We start from the raw sequence: 15,939 nt of genomic DNA on the forward strand, positions 1-15,939 counted from the left end.
AGAGAGAGAGAGACCACTGCTTAGCTGTGCTGTTCTAGGTTGTTTTTATTGGAAGCCTCTTGTGTTCTGGGGTCCTCTAGCCTGCTATCTCAATGTAGGCTTTGTGGGCGGTCAACAAGGGCTAATTGGACAAGAGCCTTTGACTTGAATCACATTTTATAAAAGAAGTCTCAAACATTTGGATGTGATTAACAAGGGCGTAAATGGATTGGTGCAAAAGATGATTGACTAGAGCATAAGCATCCTCATTAAACTTGTGATTAAGCTCATCCAAATGCTAATATCTTAACCCAAATTAACATCCCCGTGTTGATTGTCTACCGCAAATGCATATTCAACATTCCTTTCTGAAATTGTCCCAGTGACTGACCTGGTTGGTACCTGCTGATCCTTGGACAGACAGACTGAACTGGCGGGCTCCAGTAATCAGCATGTCGTGGATTTGTTTAAGATTACCGTATTACCATAATTAAGGGCTTATAATAGAATGTGCTATTTGCATTTTTGGTGGCAAGGGCATGTTTCTTAATGGCTCATTAGGCCCACAGTACACTGGCACATGTTTTCTTCTGAGTAGAGGCTCATTTTTCAGTGTCCATGATACCCCAGAAAACATCACAGGGCTACCAGCTAATAAGTGATCTTTACTGTGTAATATAACGTGGCTATGTCCCTTTATTTTACTTTGGGAAGGAGGAAAGCTGTTTACCTATTTCAAACTAGCATCGGCCAATTTCCTGTCATTTAAGTATACCTTCTTGTCCTGCCCAGCTTCATTTGGGTTTGTGAATAGAGTGGAAATGGGAAGCAATTTAATCTCTGATGGGGAAAGTCAATTGGATTTGAATTATTTGGTTTTAAAATGCTCAATGTTGTTCATTTTGTGTTTGCAATTTGAATTTGTAATAAAAAAGGCTATAAAAAGAGTCAAAACCAGAGCCCTTTGTTTGTTTGTTTTAAATGTTTGTAATTTAGTTATAAGCTGTTACCATGCTCTTGCACCTGCTGCAATTATGTTTTATCTTAACGATACAACAACAAAGCTTATTACAGTATAAAACATTAAATAAAATATTGCTGTGTTAAGTGAGTATTTATGGAGCCTCTACTGATCTGTCATCAGTAAATTACGTTGTATTATCCCCTTCTACATACTGTACTTCTTACACCTCAGTTCATGTATCCTTCAAGAGGTGTGGGCCGACTGGATAAACCCAGTGGCATGCCCTATTTCACTAAATATGTGTTCTTGTCAACATCACCATAGGGATGAAAATTACCTTCACTCACCAGGCACTTGATTAGACTGATTTTGTTTGTTTGGCAGCTGCGTCACCTGGGAAATGACGAGGTGCACATAGTGTGGTCAGAGCACACCAGGGACTACAGACGTGGCATCATCCCAACTGACTTTGGAGACGTGCTGATTATCATCTACCCAATGAAGAACCACATGTATTTCATCCAGATCATGAAGAAACCACAGGTAATCCACTGCAGTCAGTGGATGTTAAGCCTACACGCATACGCAAACAAGATAAACTCATCGGAAGTTACTTTTATTGCATGTTTTTTTAAGTAAGTCTTTTCCCTTTATACTTGCATGAGAAAGTACCTTAGTTTCCAGGCACAACTACTCTGGTACTGTACTCGGATGTGTGGCCTTCCTGAGGATATTGAAATTTCTAAAAATGGCTGCTTTCAGATGTTCCGATATCTCTACAATATATTTTTATATGAACATTATTCAGCTAAAAACAATTTGTCCGTAATATGTTTTTATTCCCCACTGTTAAACGTACAATATGTAATTTTCTGGTCTCCATAGGGGTCTCTCGTGAAGTTGCGCCTTGGGAGTTGTCTTCATTGTTAAACAACCACTATTGCAGATAAAAATATATCTTATATATCCTATCTCCTTATAATGTTATGGTACGGTTTAGCTACCAAGTATTAGCATGAGCTACTTGTCACTGCAGCACATTGTAGTATGCTGTATTTATATTCAATTTTCTATTAATAAATTAGGCCATACATATTCTAGCCTCAACCCAGCAGAGGGTCTCAATAGCTTAAGCCCAGTTGGGAGAATGGCAGAGGCTTCCACCCCATGCAAGCCGTTGATTTTTTTTTTTTTCTTTCTTAAAGTTCGGCAGCTTTAAATGCCTCCACTTCCAACAATCCAGAAATCAATCTACTAAGGTTCCTGTTGATTTACACAGTGTTACATCAGTTCTCTAGCATGTGAATAATTGGTCTGTTTTATTTCTGGTTCAAATCCAAGTTACCTATATTGTATAATTTCACTGGTTATTATACGAGCTGAACTACAAAGTTGAAGACAGCAGGACCTTTTGGAGACTTTGACATTCACGTCAACTTCCAGGTCAACGACCATTGAGCCTCAGTGATTAAGGGCCCGCTTCCAATATGCATGGACAGACGCGTGTACTCACACACTGCCGCTAAAATGCATATTGCTCCTTTGTATTTGTTTGGTAGCTCAATGTGAGGGCATTGTTTAGTATTGATTGTCATTTTAATTGCATTTGCCTAACATTGATTCCCATTAGATATGTGCGGTTGTCATGCAAAGTTAGGTAAAAATCCAATTTCAACTTGAACCCTTGCCCTAAGCAGATGGAGAAACAGTTTAAAAAAAAAAAAGAAGGAACAAAATCAACCCTTTTCCATTTTTTGAGACGTATACAATAAAAGGACACTGACAAAATTAACTTTGGATCAATGTGTCAAGTTTTGATGCCTCACGTTGTCCTTTTTTCTTTATTTTTTTCTGTCTTAACTTCTCCAGGTTCCTTTCTTCGGGCCTCTGTTTAATGGCGCCATCATCACTGGGATGCTGCTGCCAAGTTTGGTGCGGGCCACCTGTATCAACGCCAGCAGAGCTGTTAAGTCCCGGCTGACTCTCTACCAGAGCTTGTATCCTTTACTCCTCATGCCTTCTGTTTCATTTACTGTTCACTATACAGCGATGGCTCATCAGAGGAATGCAATTTATTTTTAATTTTTTTAAATCAACCTTTTATTACCCATCTAGCTGAAAGACCATTAAGCTTATGAGCATACATTTTTATGATAATTTCATTCCATGTATAACACCGCAGACCTTACATTTTCAGCACCACCAGTGGCCCATTTGGGTAAATTCATTGAGACATGTGGCGTGCTTGTCACGTCAACAAACGTACACAGCTGAGTGCTGACACTGATCTTTATGGGCTGGCTGATTTACATACAGCTATTAGGCCAGGGCTGTTTCACAGCCTGGAGCAGCCTGGGAGGTTGTGTGGGGATGTTTTGGGTAGTAGCACAGATAAGTGTCGTCATCCATCACTATCGTTTTATGGAGCACAAGGAGAGGCAAAATAAGAGCACCCTCAACAAATGCATACAAGGGCATATAGACACAAGCGCACACATGCACATACTTGCTCTCATCCCTCCACCCATCCATCCAACAGTGTGCCGTTAAGAGCCTGACTCCAGCTGTAGTTGTCAGTTGGTTTAAAGGGAGTGTAATCACCAATGGAGATGAATTAGCATGTGAATGCCAGCAGCACAGAGTTGGGGGGTGAGATGGGGGACAGAGTTAGGATGGCCCCTAGAGGGGGAAACCTGATCTCTCTTAACGCCCCGCTCCTCTTCAGACAGCATGTACAGCACCGCCTCACCAGAACCACGCTGTCCTTCCGGCGGTTGCTATAGAAACCTCCCCCAAGGAGGTTTATTTGGGTGGAAGAATAGTTTCTATTGTAAGACTGACATATTTTTAAATGTTGTTGTTTTTGAATAATTATGAAGTCCTTGTATCATAGACATTTACCAGAAAAGGATTTTGATTGTTAATCATCCTACAACACACCCTGTGTATGTTGTTTACAGTTGGGTGTGTGTAAGTATGTGTCTGCCTGTATGCGTTTCACTGTGCATCACATCCACTGGCCCCCCACCCCTATATCAGGCCTTGTCTGTGTGTCCCCGGGGGAATCCTGAGTGACAGATGTCTGTTACCCGACGCCAAGTGAATTAGCCCAGTGTGACTCTGACAGTGCCAGTGAGCCTCAGGGGGTGGGTGGTGGGTGGTGGGTGGGACAGTACTGGGCCTGTGCCGGGCCACAAAAGCCTTACCTGGCATTCCTTAGCAGAAGAGCAGACAGCACAATGGCATGATCTATGAGAGGAGATAAGCGCTGTCTCTGGAGTTCTGGCACTGATAGGCTGCCAGGCCTCACATACTCCACTCCAAGAGAGGAGATGAATGAATGTGCCAGGCAAAGCACACTGCCAGCATGAGTGTCTGCAGGTCTGTTTTTTCAACTGTTTGTCTGCCTATCTTGAGAGCTTGAGGACAGAGGCAATGTATGAATTAACTATAAGGGCACTCGGACAGTGCAGACCTTCGCTGAGGCATACAATGTTAATGCATTGTGAACTTTCCCAGTTAGGAACTCATTTTCCCCATAATTATGTCACCACAAGAATGCAGCACAAAGGCCATATCTCACAATGTTAACAAAAGTGACACAATGTCCATCACTGGCATAGACCAAAATTGAAAACTTGAGTGGCAGATGGAGTTACTCTTATGTGCTTTCATCATTGGATTTGCTGTTGTATTATACTAACCTTTTGCACTTTTTCCTCTCCAGTCATCTTTCTTCCATCTTCTCAGGTTATGCGGCTCTTTATCTTTCACAGGTTGGAACAATGACCCAACAATTTCTTTTTGGGATGTGTATTTTTTTTGTGCAAGATGGAAAATCCTCATCCTTAGTTTACCCCTTCACAATGCTTTAACAATCCACAGTCTGCTCACTTCCTGTGAGGCCACTCTCCAAGGTAATTAGTTGAATATTTCTTCAAAGAGAAGCTATATGACCCCTGTGTGTCCAGATAAAAGGCCAGTATGGCGCTGCGGCCCCCTCTCTCGCTCTGTCACAAGGCTCAAGAGGACTCCAGCAGTCTGCCGCAATGCTCACAGGATCTCTCAGGCTAATAGGATTTGATATTGAAAAATGACCACCAGCAACATTTTCAGATAGGCCCCCTCCTTACTATCTTCATTTCTTTCTCCTCATCATATCCTCTGTATCCTCTTCTCTCCTTTTTCTCAATCTCTGAACTATGAGGATTTGTGAAATCTGTGTAATTGTTGTCTTGTTCAGGGTCCAGCTCTAGTTGTCAGTTAGAATTTGTGTCAATGTCTTCTGTCAAGACACGACCATGGGCTCATAGACATCCTATCCTCACACAGACAACTCATAATGTATCATCTATTATTTATATGTGTGATGGAAAAAGCAGCTGGTCTGGCTTTGTTTGTTCTAAGTATATTGTCTGCAACTAGACCACCATTCACAGCGGCCTTTTTGAAGAATTGAGAACAATGTCGCAATTTAAGTTTTTATAAAACCATCATCATCAACAAAACAGAAATAAGTAAATGTTTCTCTATTAATGGGACTTGCTGTATGCACACATTGTGTGACATTTGTTGAGTTTGTCACCTGAATTTGGCCTGTTACTGAATGGCTTTGCTGTCTGCTGCCATTTACTGTATGAAGTAGATCCTTCATCATGTCACTGTAAAATAATGTCTTCATCCAGAAGAAGGGATTTTTTTCTCCTTTCAACAAGCACTTGAGTTTGATGTGCCGTCCATCACTCTTTGTGATGGGGGTATTGTTAAGGGTAAAAACTGTCTGCGTGTGTGTGTGTGTTGTGGAGACGGCAAGATTCTAATAGGTGAGACAGTGCAAAACTGACCCTGATTCAAAGACATAGCCTTTCTACTGGACAGAATCAATAGTTTTTGTACACTCCCTTTAGTCCCTATCATCTGCTCTGACACACATAAACACACACACACACACACACACACACACACACACACACACACACACACACACACACACACACACAGATCCATCTCCAGGCAGCGATCAATAACCATAATCTGTTTCTGCCCATCGCCAGTCATGCGAGACAGGCTTTTAGGTGTGTGTGTGTGTGTGTGTGTGTGTGTGTGTGTGTGTGTGTGTGTGTGTGTGTGTGTGTGTGTGTGTGTGCGTGTGCGTGTGTGCGTGTGTGCGTGTGTGCGTGTGTGCGCAAGAAAGAAGAGAGGGAGGCTTTATCCTTTCAGTGGAGCCCAGAAATTCTGCTGAAGTCTGTCCTGTTCCTTTACAGTCTTGCGTGAGCATATCTACAGTCCCCCAGCTCCCCTGAATACCAACACGAGATGTACATCATTTAGATGTATAGATGTGTACTGAAAACATAATATATTGGATATCCTCTATGCACTCCTTTGTGTGCTGTTGCTGGCACCCCCCTAGGCGCCATCATAATTATTACAGTCACTGCATTGGCAATGACATATTCTCACACCCCTTCTGAGCAAGTTATTGTCCCACTCTCACTGTGTCTTTGTCTAACAGCAGTTGGTTCTTTTGTATACTGTAAGATTCCTCACCTAGCATAGATGAAAGTGCGCCTGTATGCATGATAGGATGTCATGAATAGGATCTGCCATGTTAGTGTTGTCTCACATGAATTATTTAGCATCGTTGATAGGTCTAATTTGCCAGCTGTTGTGCCATAACTGTCTGCAGTCTCATAGATAATACTCAGCAGTCTATATCACTGTGGAACACAGCGCTTGACTGGACACAGTGAGACACCAAGCTATTCACTTTATGTTGGTTTCATGTAATGGTCTGAGCTTTTATAAATATAACTAGCCAACTTCCTGTTTATGGAAAACAGGACTGGCCAACTAAAAGGTCTTATAAAAATGTTCCAGGTAAATTTTAATATACAGATAAATTCTTAAAGGGAAGCTTAAGAAATCACCTTGACTTGTCGTGCAATGTATGTTAACTGTCTAGTAGTGTATCTGGATCTGGACTTGATACACGCCTTTTACTTGGAGGAAGTTGGCTGCTGTTGTGTGGGTAGGTGGTTGGTTTAGGGGCCATCCCTGAGTTGAAGTGCCCCTGCATGGAGTTGGCCATGGTGGTTTGGGCGGAGGCTGGCATTGGCTTTAATAGCGGTTGAGAGTGTACACAGTATTTGGGGGGGGGTACACAGAGAGGAGGGGCCTCTCCCCCACTGAATGTTTTAACCTAATCCCATTATCAGTGTAGCGCACTGCCTTCCATCTCTTTCCCCCTCCTTATCCCGACCTCCTCCCACCCTTCTCTCAAGCTGACCAGCTGTTCCTGCCGGGACTCACGACAATGTCCGATGTGTTCAGATCACTGAGTACCCCCCCACCCCCAACGCACAAATACACAAATTGCCCAGCCCATTGCTGAAGCCTAGGCAGGCCTACAGGGAGGAGGGTGGTAGTTAGGGGAGAAGGGGGTAGCTTTGGGTGTGAGGAGGGGGCAAGCATAGGCCTGTCAAACCAAGAGCCCTGACTCAGGAGGCAGTCCAGCTCGGATGGCATATGGCGTCTAGCTTCATACAACATGCAAAAGTATTCCCCCCCCCCCCGTCCTGCTGCTAATGCAGAATGACTCATAGCATTACTCATTTTTTTTCTTCCGTTCCCCCCCCCACATTAGTTCCTCCTCCTCTTGCCACCCAGCCTGTAACAAAAGGCGTCCGCTGCATGGCACCCACACCCTGAAAGCCCTGGGGGCCCAGCCCATTCTGCACTCTTAAGGTCTGAGCTTCATGGGGGCCGCCCCTTTTAAACACAGGTAGAACAGGCGTGGAACCAGACGGCCAACAGCAGGGACCCAGAGCCCCGCCTAGGGTAGCGTAAACACACTGCTGGTGTCAAACTGTTCTGCCTGTTTGTGCGTTTGTGTTTGTATTTATACGGAAGTTGCCTTTATTTTGTAGTGCCTCTGGTATATAAATCCATTATGGTTTGGGTGTGGTACTACATTTGTGAGCACCATGTGTTCTGTTTGTGTCTAACTTTTTTGTTCTAAACTTCTATTTCTGACAAATAATTGCCATTTATTTGCCAAAATAATAGAAGAGCTCCTTTTTAAGTGTAATTTGAGTCCAACTTCGTTAATTCAACTTTTTCCACATCTTGTTAGATTGTTCTATTCATAACTTGATTATGTACTACTAGTGAACCACACCAAAATGTATACTGTACATAAAATAAAAAAATGTAAAAAGTAGTTATAACTAGCAGTGGTAGAAACTGCATAGCCCAGTGGAACCCAAATGTAACGCTTTGTGTATTTTTAAACTTGAACCCCCCCCCCTTCCTCTCTCCGTCTGTTATGCATTCATGTGTGACATCTGTGTGTTTGTGAGCGGCAAGGTGAAAGCCAGCAAGACTGCCAGTTTTGTGTCGGGTCGTCTTTTCTGCCCCATCCCCAACTCAGGTAAAATAACATAAACAAGACCATCCCATTTGTGTCAATGTTTTAATGTATTTTAAAACAACAGCTGCTTGGCTGTTATCAATTTTAAGGCACATCAGTATTTTCTGTATTTCAATATATTATAACCTATTTGTGCTAATTGGAAAAATTGACCATGCTGCCGCTGAAGAAAAGTAAACCCCCAAGGATTGAACAGGCAAATAGGATAGCATGACTTTCATTGCATTTATCATGTTATGCAAAGACGAATACACTTGAACATGAATGCCTAACAGTGAGTAATCATCCCAAATTGGCTACAGATATGTAAAGGAATGGCTGGCTGTGTTGGTTCGGTGTTAACACTCATCAAGACCATAACTTTGGAAAGACCGTCCAAAAAACTACAAATGTCTTTGCTAAATATCAACAATTGCTAAAATGACGTTCCTGCTAATTGGTCAGTGGTCTCTGTCCATCAGCCAGACTAACATGACCGTATTGTCACCACTGGACTTGTACAGACTGCATTGCCATTAGGAAGACATGTTCATTGTGAATGATGTGTGTTGCTGCTGCTAGCACGGGTGTAAAAACCTGTCTGTCTGCTTTAAGTGATAAGCATCCAGTTAGCCATTCCATCTGTTCCCCCTAGCCCTGTTTAATTAATGAATTTTCTTTCTCCGCCCCGTTGCCAGCCAGCGCAAAACTAAAGCAAAAGCTGTTAGCCCTCTCAGGTTATCCAAATGGATGCGTGTTCTCTTCCCCTCCTCAATGGGTGCGTTCTCATTGATTAGTTATGTTTTGTTTTCCCCTCTTTTGTCTCAGGGTTCTTAAAGGGAGGGTTAATGAGCTTTTTTGGCAAGCTGTAGCACTTGGAATCTGGGGATAAATGGGAATAATTTTGTTGTTTTTGTGTTTTGTTTTTTGTGATGGGCTTGGCAGAGATGTGAAGCCTCGTGCCACTGTGTGCATTTGTGTGTATGAGTGTGAACGTGAATGATAGTGTGTGTTTGTTTGAATGTGTATGAATGGCTTTGAGGCGGGGTATGTTGCATTTCATCCCCGCTGGTCCATTATTCCTGTTCAGAAGCAGGGAATCTGGAACACTCTTTTACAGTTGGGCTTGTCACTATTTATCTTTCAGCCATCTCAGCACAACTCTTGTCCTGTCCTCCTTTTACCAAGTACTCTCTCCCATCCTTTATGTCCCTTCTTCCTTCCGTGTCTCTTGTTATAAGGCAGTGGACAGCCCTTTGTCCAGTTAAAGCTGCCTTCTTTTGTTTGTGCGGTCTTTTTTATCCTTGTGCTAATCGCCATGGTCGTGTGCCTGAGTTGGACCCCATATTTCACGCTCAGCTCTCCTTTGTTTGACACACCGCCCATGATAAGAATCCCAATTCTAGGGCCTCTCTGATATTGAAATCCAACAGCGGCGTAGAAAGAGCCTTCAATCATCCATTATCTGTGCTCTAGTGATTACCATTCAATCTCCCAGGGTCCAGGCTCCTCATCACCAGCCCCAGAGCTGAGGCGTCCCCTGAAAGAACCTGCATCCCTTAACGCGTGTGTCACATGCAAGCATATCCATAGATATTTCTGAAGCTGTCTTGATACAGCCCTTCATTGAATGCTGCTGGGAAATGTCAGTGAAATGTCACTCACCGTTCTCCACTGGAATCTTTTGGTCTCTGATGTGGCCCTGGGTTTTTAGGGACTCCAATGAGAACAGCTTGTGACATTATTGGGTCTCTTTGTCCGTAAACGGCCATTACATTTTCCATTCTCTTTTTTAGTTCAGAGACTTGGATTGCACTTTTCTTTTTACACAAGGCTGCATTGCTTTTATGGTCAAAGACTTAATTGGCTGTTTTAAGAAGGAATTAGTTGATTATTTATAAGTTGCACATTAATGCCTCTTTAAATGGTTCAAAGGCAGTGTCTGCTCCTCTGCTGGCCTGTGGCCATTGTTCTCTTTTAGAGGATGTCCTTGTGCCTCACAGCATTTGCATTTTTGCACTAAATGGAATTTTCTGCATTGACAGACAAGGCACAGCAAACAAAGCAATAACAAAAACAAAATACTTAAGTATGCATCGCTGTGCATTGTCTGCCTCTTCTTACAGAAAGCAGCCTTTGATGTGTTAATACTGATCGTCTGCGTTTTGTTGTCAAGTAGTGGATGTGGCTGATTGAGAAACACTGAGAAATATTGCCCAGATCTGATGATAATAGTTGAGTTTTATGTTAAACAAAGAGGAAGTATTGTTGATTGCAGACACAGGCACAATACTTGCTAATCTTGGATCACCTTAACATAACTAAGTGCATTGTTGTCATACAGTATAACATTAGAATTAGGAATGATACTGCACATAATTATAATGGTAATAACATGTAAGACAAGCTTTGTGCTGCAGACATCCACTTATCCAACACTCTGTTTAGATACACAACAGCTCTCAGTACCTTTTGTTTACGGTAGTGTACACATCTTCATTAGTTATGTATAGCATCTAATTACTATTGATGAGACTCTAACTGATTTGGGTACAAATCTATAGCTTTTGTTATTCTAATGAGTGTTATTTACCCTCAGATCTCCAAGCCAGGGGGCTTCGGAATGGGGCTTTGTGCAGGCAGATATAGCTTGGGCCGCTCTAGCTACACCCACTTGTTTTTGTATCTGCCGACTTTGACAAAATCCAGTTTCCCTCCCCCCACGTCATCACCCGTCTGCATGGATGTATAGCACTTCCCGCTCCTCCATCTGTTATTGTCCACCCATGAAAAGGTCCATTATAATCTGCAGGATGCACAGTTGACGTGCCGCGAGCTCCACTTGAGCCAAGCAAGGCAGTGCACTGAACTTAGGCCACAAATCCAAGAGGCCCTAACCCCTCCCCCAATTTCATTTTGATTATCTGGGTTTACTGAGATCTTTAGTTGAACAAGTTTTATAACAATGTTGTCTCCATCATTCCTTTTCCCCCTATAAAGCTTCCAGTCTGAATAGGGCTCTATGCATGCCCACTGGATGATGGCAGACTCCTGATTAACCCTGGAGTGACTAGCTAATGTCATTGAAGGAGGGCCACCTGGCTGTGAGACTGTACAGTCAGCTGCCACTGAAGGGCCAGAATAGGAGACGACCAGGTGTTGGGCTCCGGCCCCCGGCCCCCCTAATTGTTGCCATGTAATAGCCTGCTTGACTGCACAATATAGCCCAGGGGTGAGGATTAGGAAAAAGCTGTTGCCAACACAGAAGTCCATTTTCTTTTTGCCCAAGGTTTTATGTGTGGGTTTCTCTCTGTGTGCATATGTATGTGTGTATACATATCCCTTTGCCATCCTCCTCATCCATTACAATTCTTGCAGGTAGAAGGCTGGGCCATTTTTCTTGGCTGTCACACAGCTTTTTACCCTAACAGCACATTCATTTTCAGACGTCAGACATACACCCCTACAAACCTGCTTTCAGATTGGGAGGGATGTTAGACCTACATACTGTATATGTTCAGCTTTTTTCCTGATGGTTACTATTACAGACTTATGTTTAGGCTGCATATACTGACACAATACATAATTGCCTTTCAACAAAAATATTTCTATCATATAGCCCTGGCTCCTCAACAACTAAATATTCATCCATCATTATCAACATCATTTTGACAAAAATTATATGAAGAGCCTGTCCTGGCCAGTGTCTTCATATGATATCTTAGATAGGAGTTCATATCTCATTGTAATCACAATAGAGTTGATTGAAATATTTCCAACATGCAAATAGAGGACAAATGAAATTACTCTTGCCCCCAGTAACTAACCCTCTCTGCTCTGTGCATTCACCACAGCTGTGATCAAATGTAACCCAGTGCTAATCATTATCATTCCCGCTAAATGCCTGGCATTTTGCATAAGGCCAAGCAGCCTAATTGGCCCAATGAACCTTTCGTAGAGGGGGCAATGGCGGAACAAGTAACTTCATTTTCAGCACGTCTTTCCGGGGATGCAGACAGAGAAGCTTGGTGTTAAGGCATCACAGTCATTCTGCTGCACATGCCACAAGCATCATTAAAATTGCAAAACGCCTGTTGATTTTGTTTTAATATTTCATCAGTGCTTTTCTGAGCAGTGTGTTATAGGGTTAAAATAAGAGCCATTTGGCATAACTCAAGTTGGTACACTCCTTGTGCAATTTAAGTGTCAGGCTGTAAGTGGGCAGAGTTTGAGTCTGTAGCCTGATTATGATTTCATCATGAAAGTTGAAGAAAGAAGAGGTGAAATGCCCTGTGAGTAATCAGATAGATTTCATTCAAAGTCTCAGTTCACTGTGCCCTACCCTGTTTCATCCTTGACTTTTTATTAAAAGTTCAAATTGAGATCAGATAGATGATGCTGTCCCCTGTCTTGATTCTGAATAATTCAAATATCAGGAACTGAAGAAAAAAAATGCATATTCAACTCAAATAACTCATAAGATGCACACCTTTGTCCTGACCTAATAATGTTTCCAGAAGGCATTCATGTCACTCTGGCCATCGTCACTGACAAAGGAAACCTTCAGAGAAAACTCTCACCCAGCCAGTCACAGAACGGTATCTGTTAATCTTCATCCCTATGAGCCTTTGCTCATCTTATTATGACTTTCTGTTAATGCACGTTGGAGGCCTGTGTGACTGTCTGGCTGTAATGGGCCTGTGTTTGATTAATCATGTCAATCCATTGTGTTTCACATCTGAGGCTGCTGCGTTAGGACTCATCAATGGAGACCAGAGTCCTTTGAAAAGGAGATTGGTTACAGACTCAGCTCATCTGAATACACAAGCCCAGTAGGCTTTGATGGCAGTCATGTTGTGTTTATCAAACCACGCCACAACAAGTTATAATGTCACCAGGTATCTTGCGGCTGTCCTGTTTCTCTGTGGTGTGAGGGTGACTTGTTGCTTTATCATTTATATTTAGTGACCCACCCAACAATCTGTCCTAACATAGTGTAGGGGTCAACATTGACTTTGGTGTACTGTAGGTGCTGGTCTTATGATTTGTTGTGGTGCAGAAATCGATTTTTAGTGTCCCTAGAGGAACAGTGGGCTGCTAGAGACTTGAGAAAATGGGTGACTACGTCCTCCAGTCAGCGCATAAATAACCTGGTCATGCCAGCTAGCAGACATCAGATTTAGTCTGCAGCTGTGGCAAACCCCTGTGAAATCACTGATGGGCAGTGATGATGTCACAGGTTAGGAGTGATGTCACAGCCATAACTTCCCACCCCGCTGTCAGAATGCCAGATGGACGGTAGAGAGGTGTGGAGGTTGGAGCTTAGAAAGCTCTTGCTGTGGGAAACTTACCCCTCAGGAGGTGTCATTAACCTGGGCTTACTGTTTGACCCAACTCCTTTGGGGCTCAAGAGCTCCATTTTCCTGGACCGGCTCCTAATTAGGCTACTTGTTAAAACTCTCTGAAACCGGCTATTCCTCTAGAGGATCTGATCTTGTGTATGTCTACGCACACCCAGAAAATGGACACAAAAACACCTCCACTCATCATAATGCATCACATTCAGACATTTTCTGTCCTGCTCCTGTGTCTACAGCAAAAAGCTGTTTAATGAGACACCAAGGTTTGGGCTAGCTGGCATATAAAATTGGATTGGGGCGGGCGGGCGCGCGCACACACACACACACACACACACACACACACACGCACACACACACGCACACAATCACCCTACTGGCTAGTTTCTGTCATACTGTACACATTTTCACTTTATCCCTCTCAATCTGTTGTTCCTTTCCACTCTGCCATTATTCCAGCAGCCAGCTTTATTGCCACATTCACTCTATCTGTCCTGATCTTTCTTTCTCTCTGGCTAAATGTCTCTATCTTCTTTCCTGTTTTCCCATAATCACCTCACACCTCTGAGGGCCTCTGCTGAGACGAGCTTCACACCTCAGCCTTCGCTTTGACAACAGGTACCACTGGCACTCTTCGCCTGGCCTCTCTCCAATCAACACCTGCTCTGCTTTATCCCTCTTTCTTGCCTTCTTTTTCGTCTTACCCCACCCTCCATCTCCACCTTCTTTCTCCATAGTTCTATCCTTTGTTTTAGTGTCTCCACCAATCCTTTTCCTGGTGATCCTTCTCCAGCCTCTGCCATTTTAACAGTTCAGTTATGCAGTCCAGTCCATTTCTCCTCCTGGAGATGGCACTGTGATTCCCTGTTTAAACATTTAAACATCTTCTTGTGACTCCATTCTACTTTGATTTTCTTTCTTGGTAGCCAGTGTAAATGACTGGCAACAAGAGCCTTTATGCCCATCATTTAAAGGTGTGTCTAGGTTTGTCTTTGTCACCAATCATCTTTAAAATCTTTTTTTTCTTTTTAGTTCAGATCCTAAGCAGTAGACTTAAGGCATTTTCACACCTGAAAGTCTGAACCCAGGTCTGGACCAAGGTTTTTGTTTTTATTACATTATATACATTTGATTCAGAAGTTTTGGTTTCACACTGCAGTTATACAAGCTTACTAAAGATCTATTACGTGACAAAACTACATCCTGCTGTCATCACATATGTGAGCTGTGTCCCCAGATACTTATAATTGATTGGTTTGCAGACGGGCTTCCCCGTCCTCTCGTATCTTCTCTCTGTGTTTTTTCAATTGACTGCTGCTCTCCCCCCACTAGGTTTTTTGTGATGTTGAGAATTAAGACACCGGAATTTTATTTCTGGAGCACTTATTCAGACACAAACGGAAACCTACACTGTACATTTACTATTACTTAACAAGTAAATTGCAGATGTATTCTCTGCCCTGATAGCTGACAGCTGTCTGCATTCACCGTCACTCACTCTCTAATGTAGCTTACACTCTAAACACAGAGCTATTCCTTAACCCTCTGGGCCCTGAGGCCATTTTTACAGTTTAATTTCCGTCTGGATTTATTTTATAAAAAAGCTGTAAAACATCAACCCTGTGTCCACAGTCAAGATATGAACATCATTTTTTTAGGACAAACTGGGTTATTGGAATATTTGGGTTGCAGTGGAGTCACTTGCATGTTAAAAATGGTGTAGGCCTTAAAGATAAATAAATAAATAATAATAAATGAATCTTCCAGATATGTATTGATATCACAGACATATAAGTAAAACCTAAGCCATTTTCCATTCTAAAACACTTCATATATGTCTTGGGAGTCACACTGTGAAGACATAATCATTATAACTTATACAGTTGACAAAATACATGCTTTTTTTCCAAAAAAGTCAAGACGTTTTGCTGTCATGACATTTTCTATGCCATAATAACATAATAATGTCATATTTATTGATATAACACCCACAGCAATGTTATACAAGCAAATATGTGTCTAAATAGTGCACAATTTGGCCTTCCATAGAGTATATAGGCATTTTGTCCCCTCTGGCCTCCCATACAAGAGGGTTGCCTTTATCCCCCATATATGGCATTGTACTCCTAAAAATAGACAGGACAGACAGAGAGAGAGACGGATGAGCAAGCCAGCGGCTGAAATGAGCCAAAACGCGATGAATTATGGATATAAAGTGGATCAATCTT

The 15,939-nt window shown here is 42.5% G+C and overlaps 1 protein-coding gene across 9 annotated transcripts in view; it reads left to right on the top strand.

Annotated features, from left to right (window-relative positions):
* Nucleotides 1-15,939, top strand: part of ralgapa2 (Ral GTPase activating protein catalytic subunit alpha 2) — a 105,888-nt gene that overhangs the window by 72,125 nt on the left and 17,824 nt on the right. For all 9 annotated transcript variants that reach the window (XM_032500988.1, XM_032500986.1, XM_032500982.1 and 6 more), the window contains 2 exons: nucleotides 1,328-1,486; nucleotides 2,813-2,940. In XM_032500988.1, the coding sequence (XP_032356879.1) occupies nucleotides 1,328-1,486; nucleotides 2,813-2,940 (287 nt within the window). The remainder of the gene's footprint in view (nucleotides 1-1,327; nucleotides 1,487-2,812; nucleotides 2,941-15,939) is intronic.

This window comes from Etheostoma spectabile, chromosome 20 (genome assembly GCF_008692095.1).
Source record: "Etheostoma spectabile isolate EspeVRDwgs_2016 chromosome 20, UIUC_Espe_1.0, whole genome shotgun sequence".
Lineage (NCBI taxonomy): Eukaryota > Metazoa > Chordata > Actinopteri > Perciformes > Percidae > Etheostoma > Etheostoma spectabile.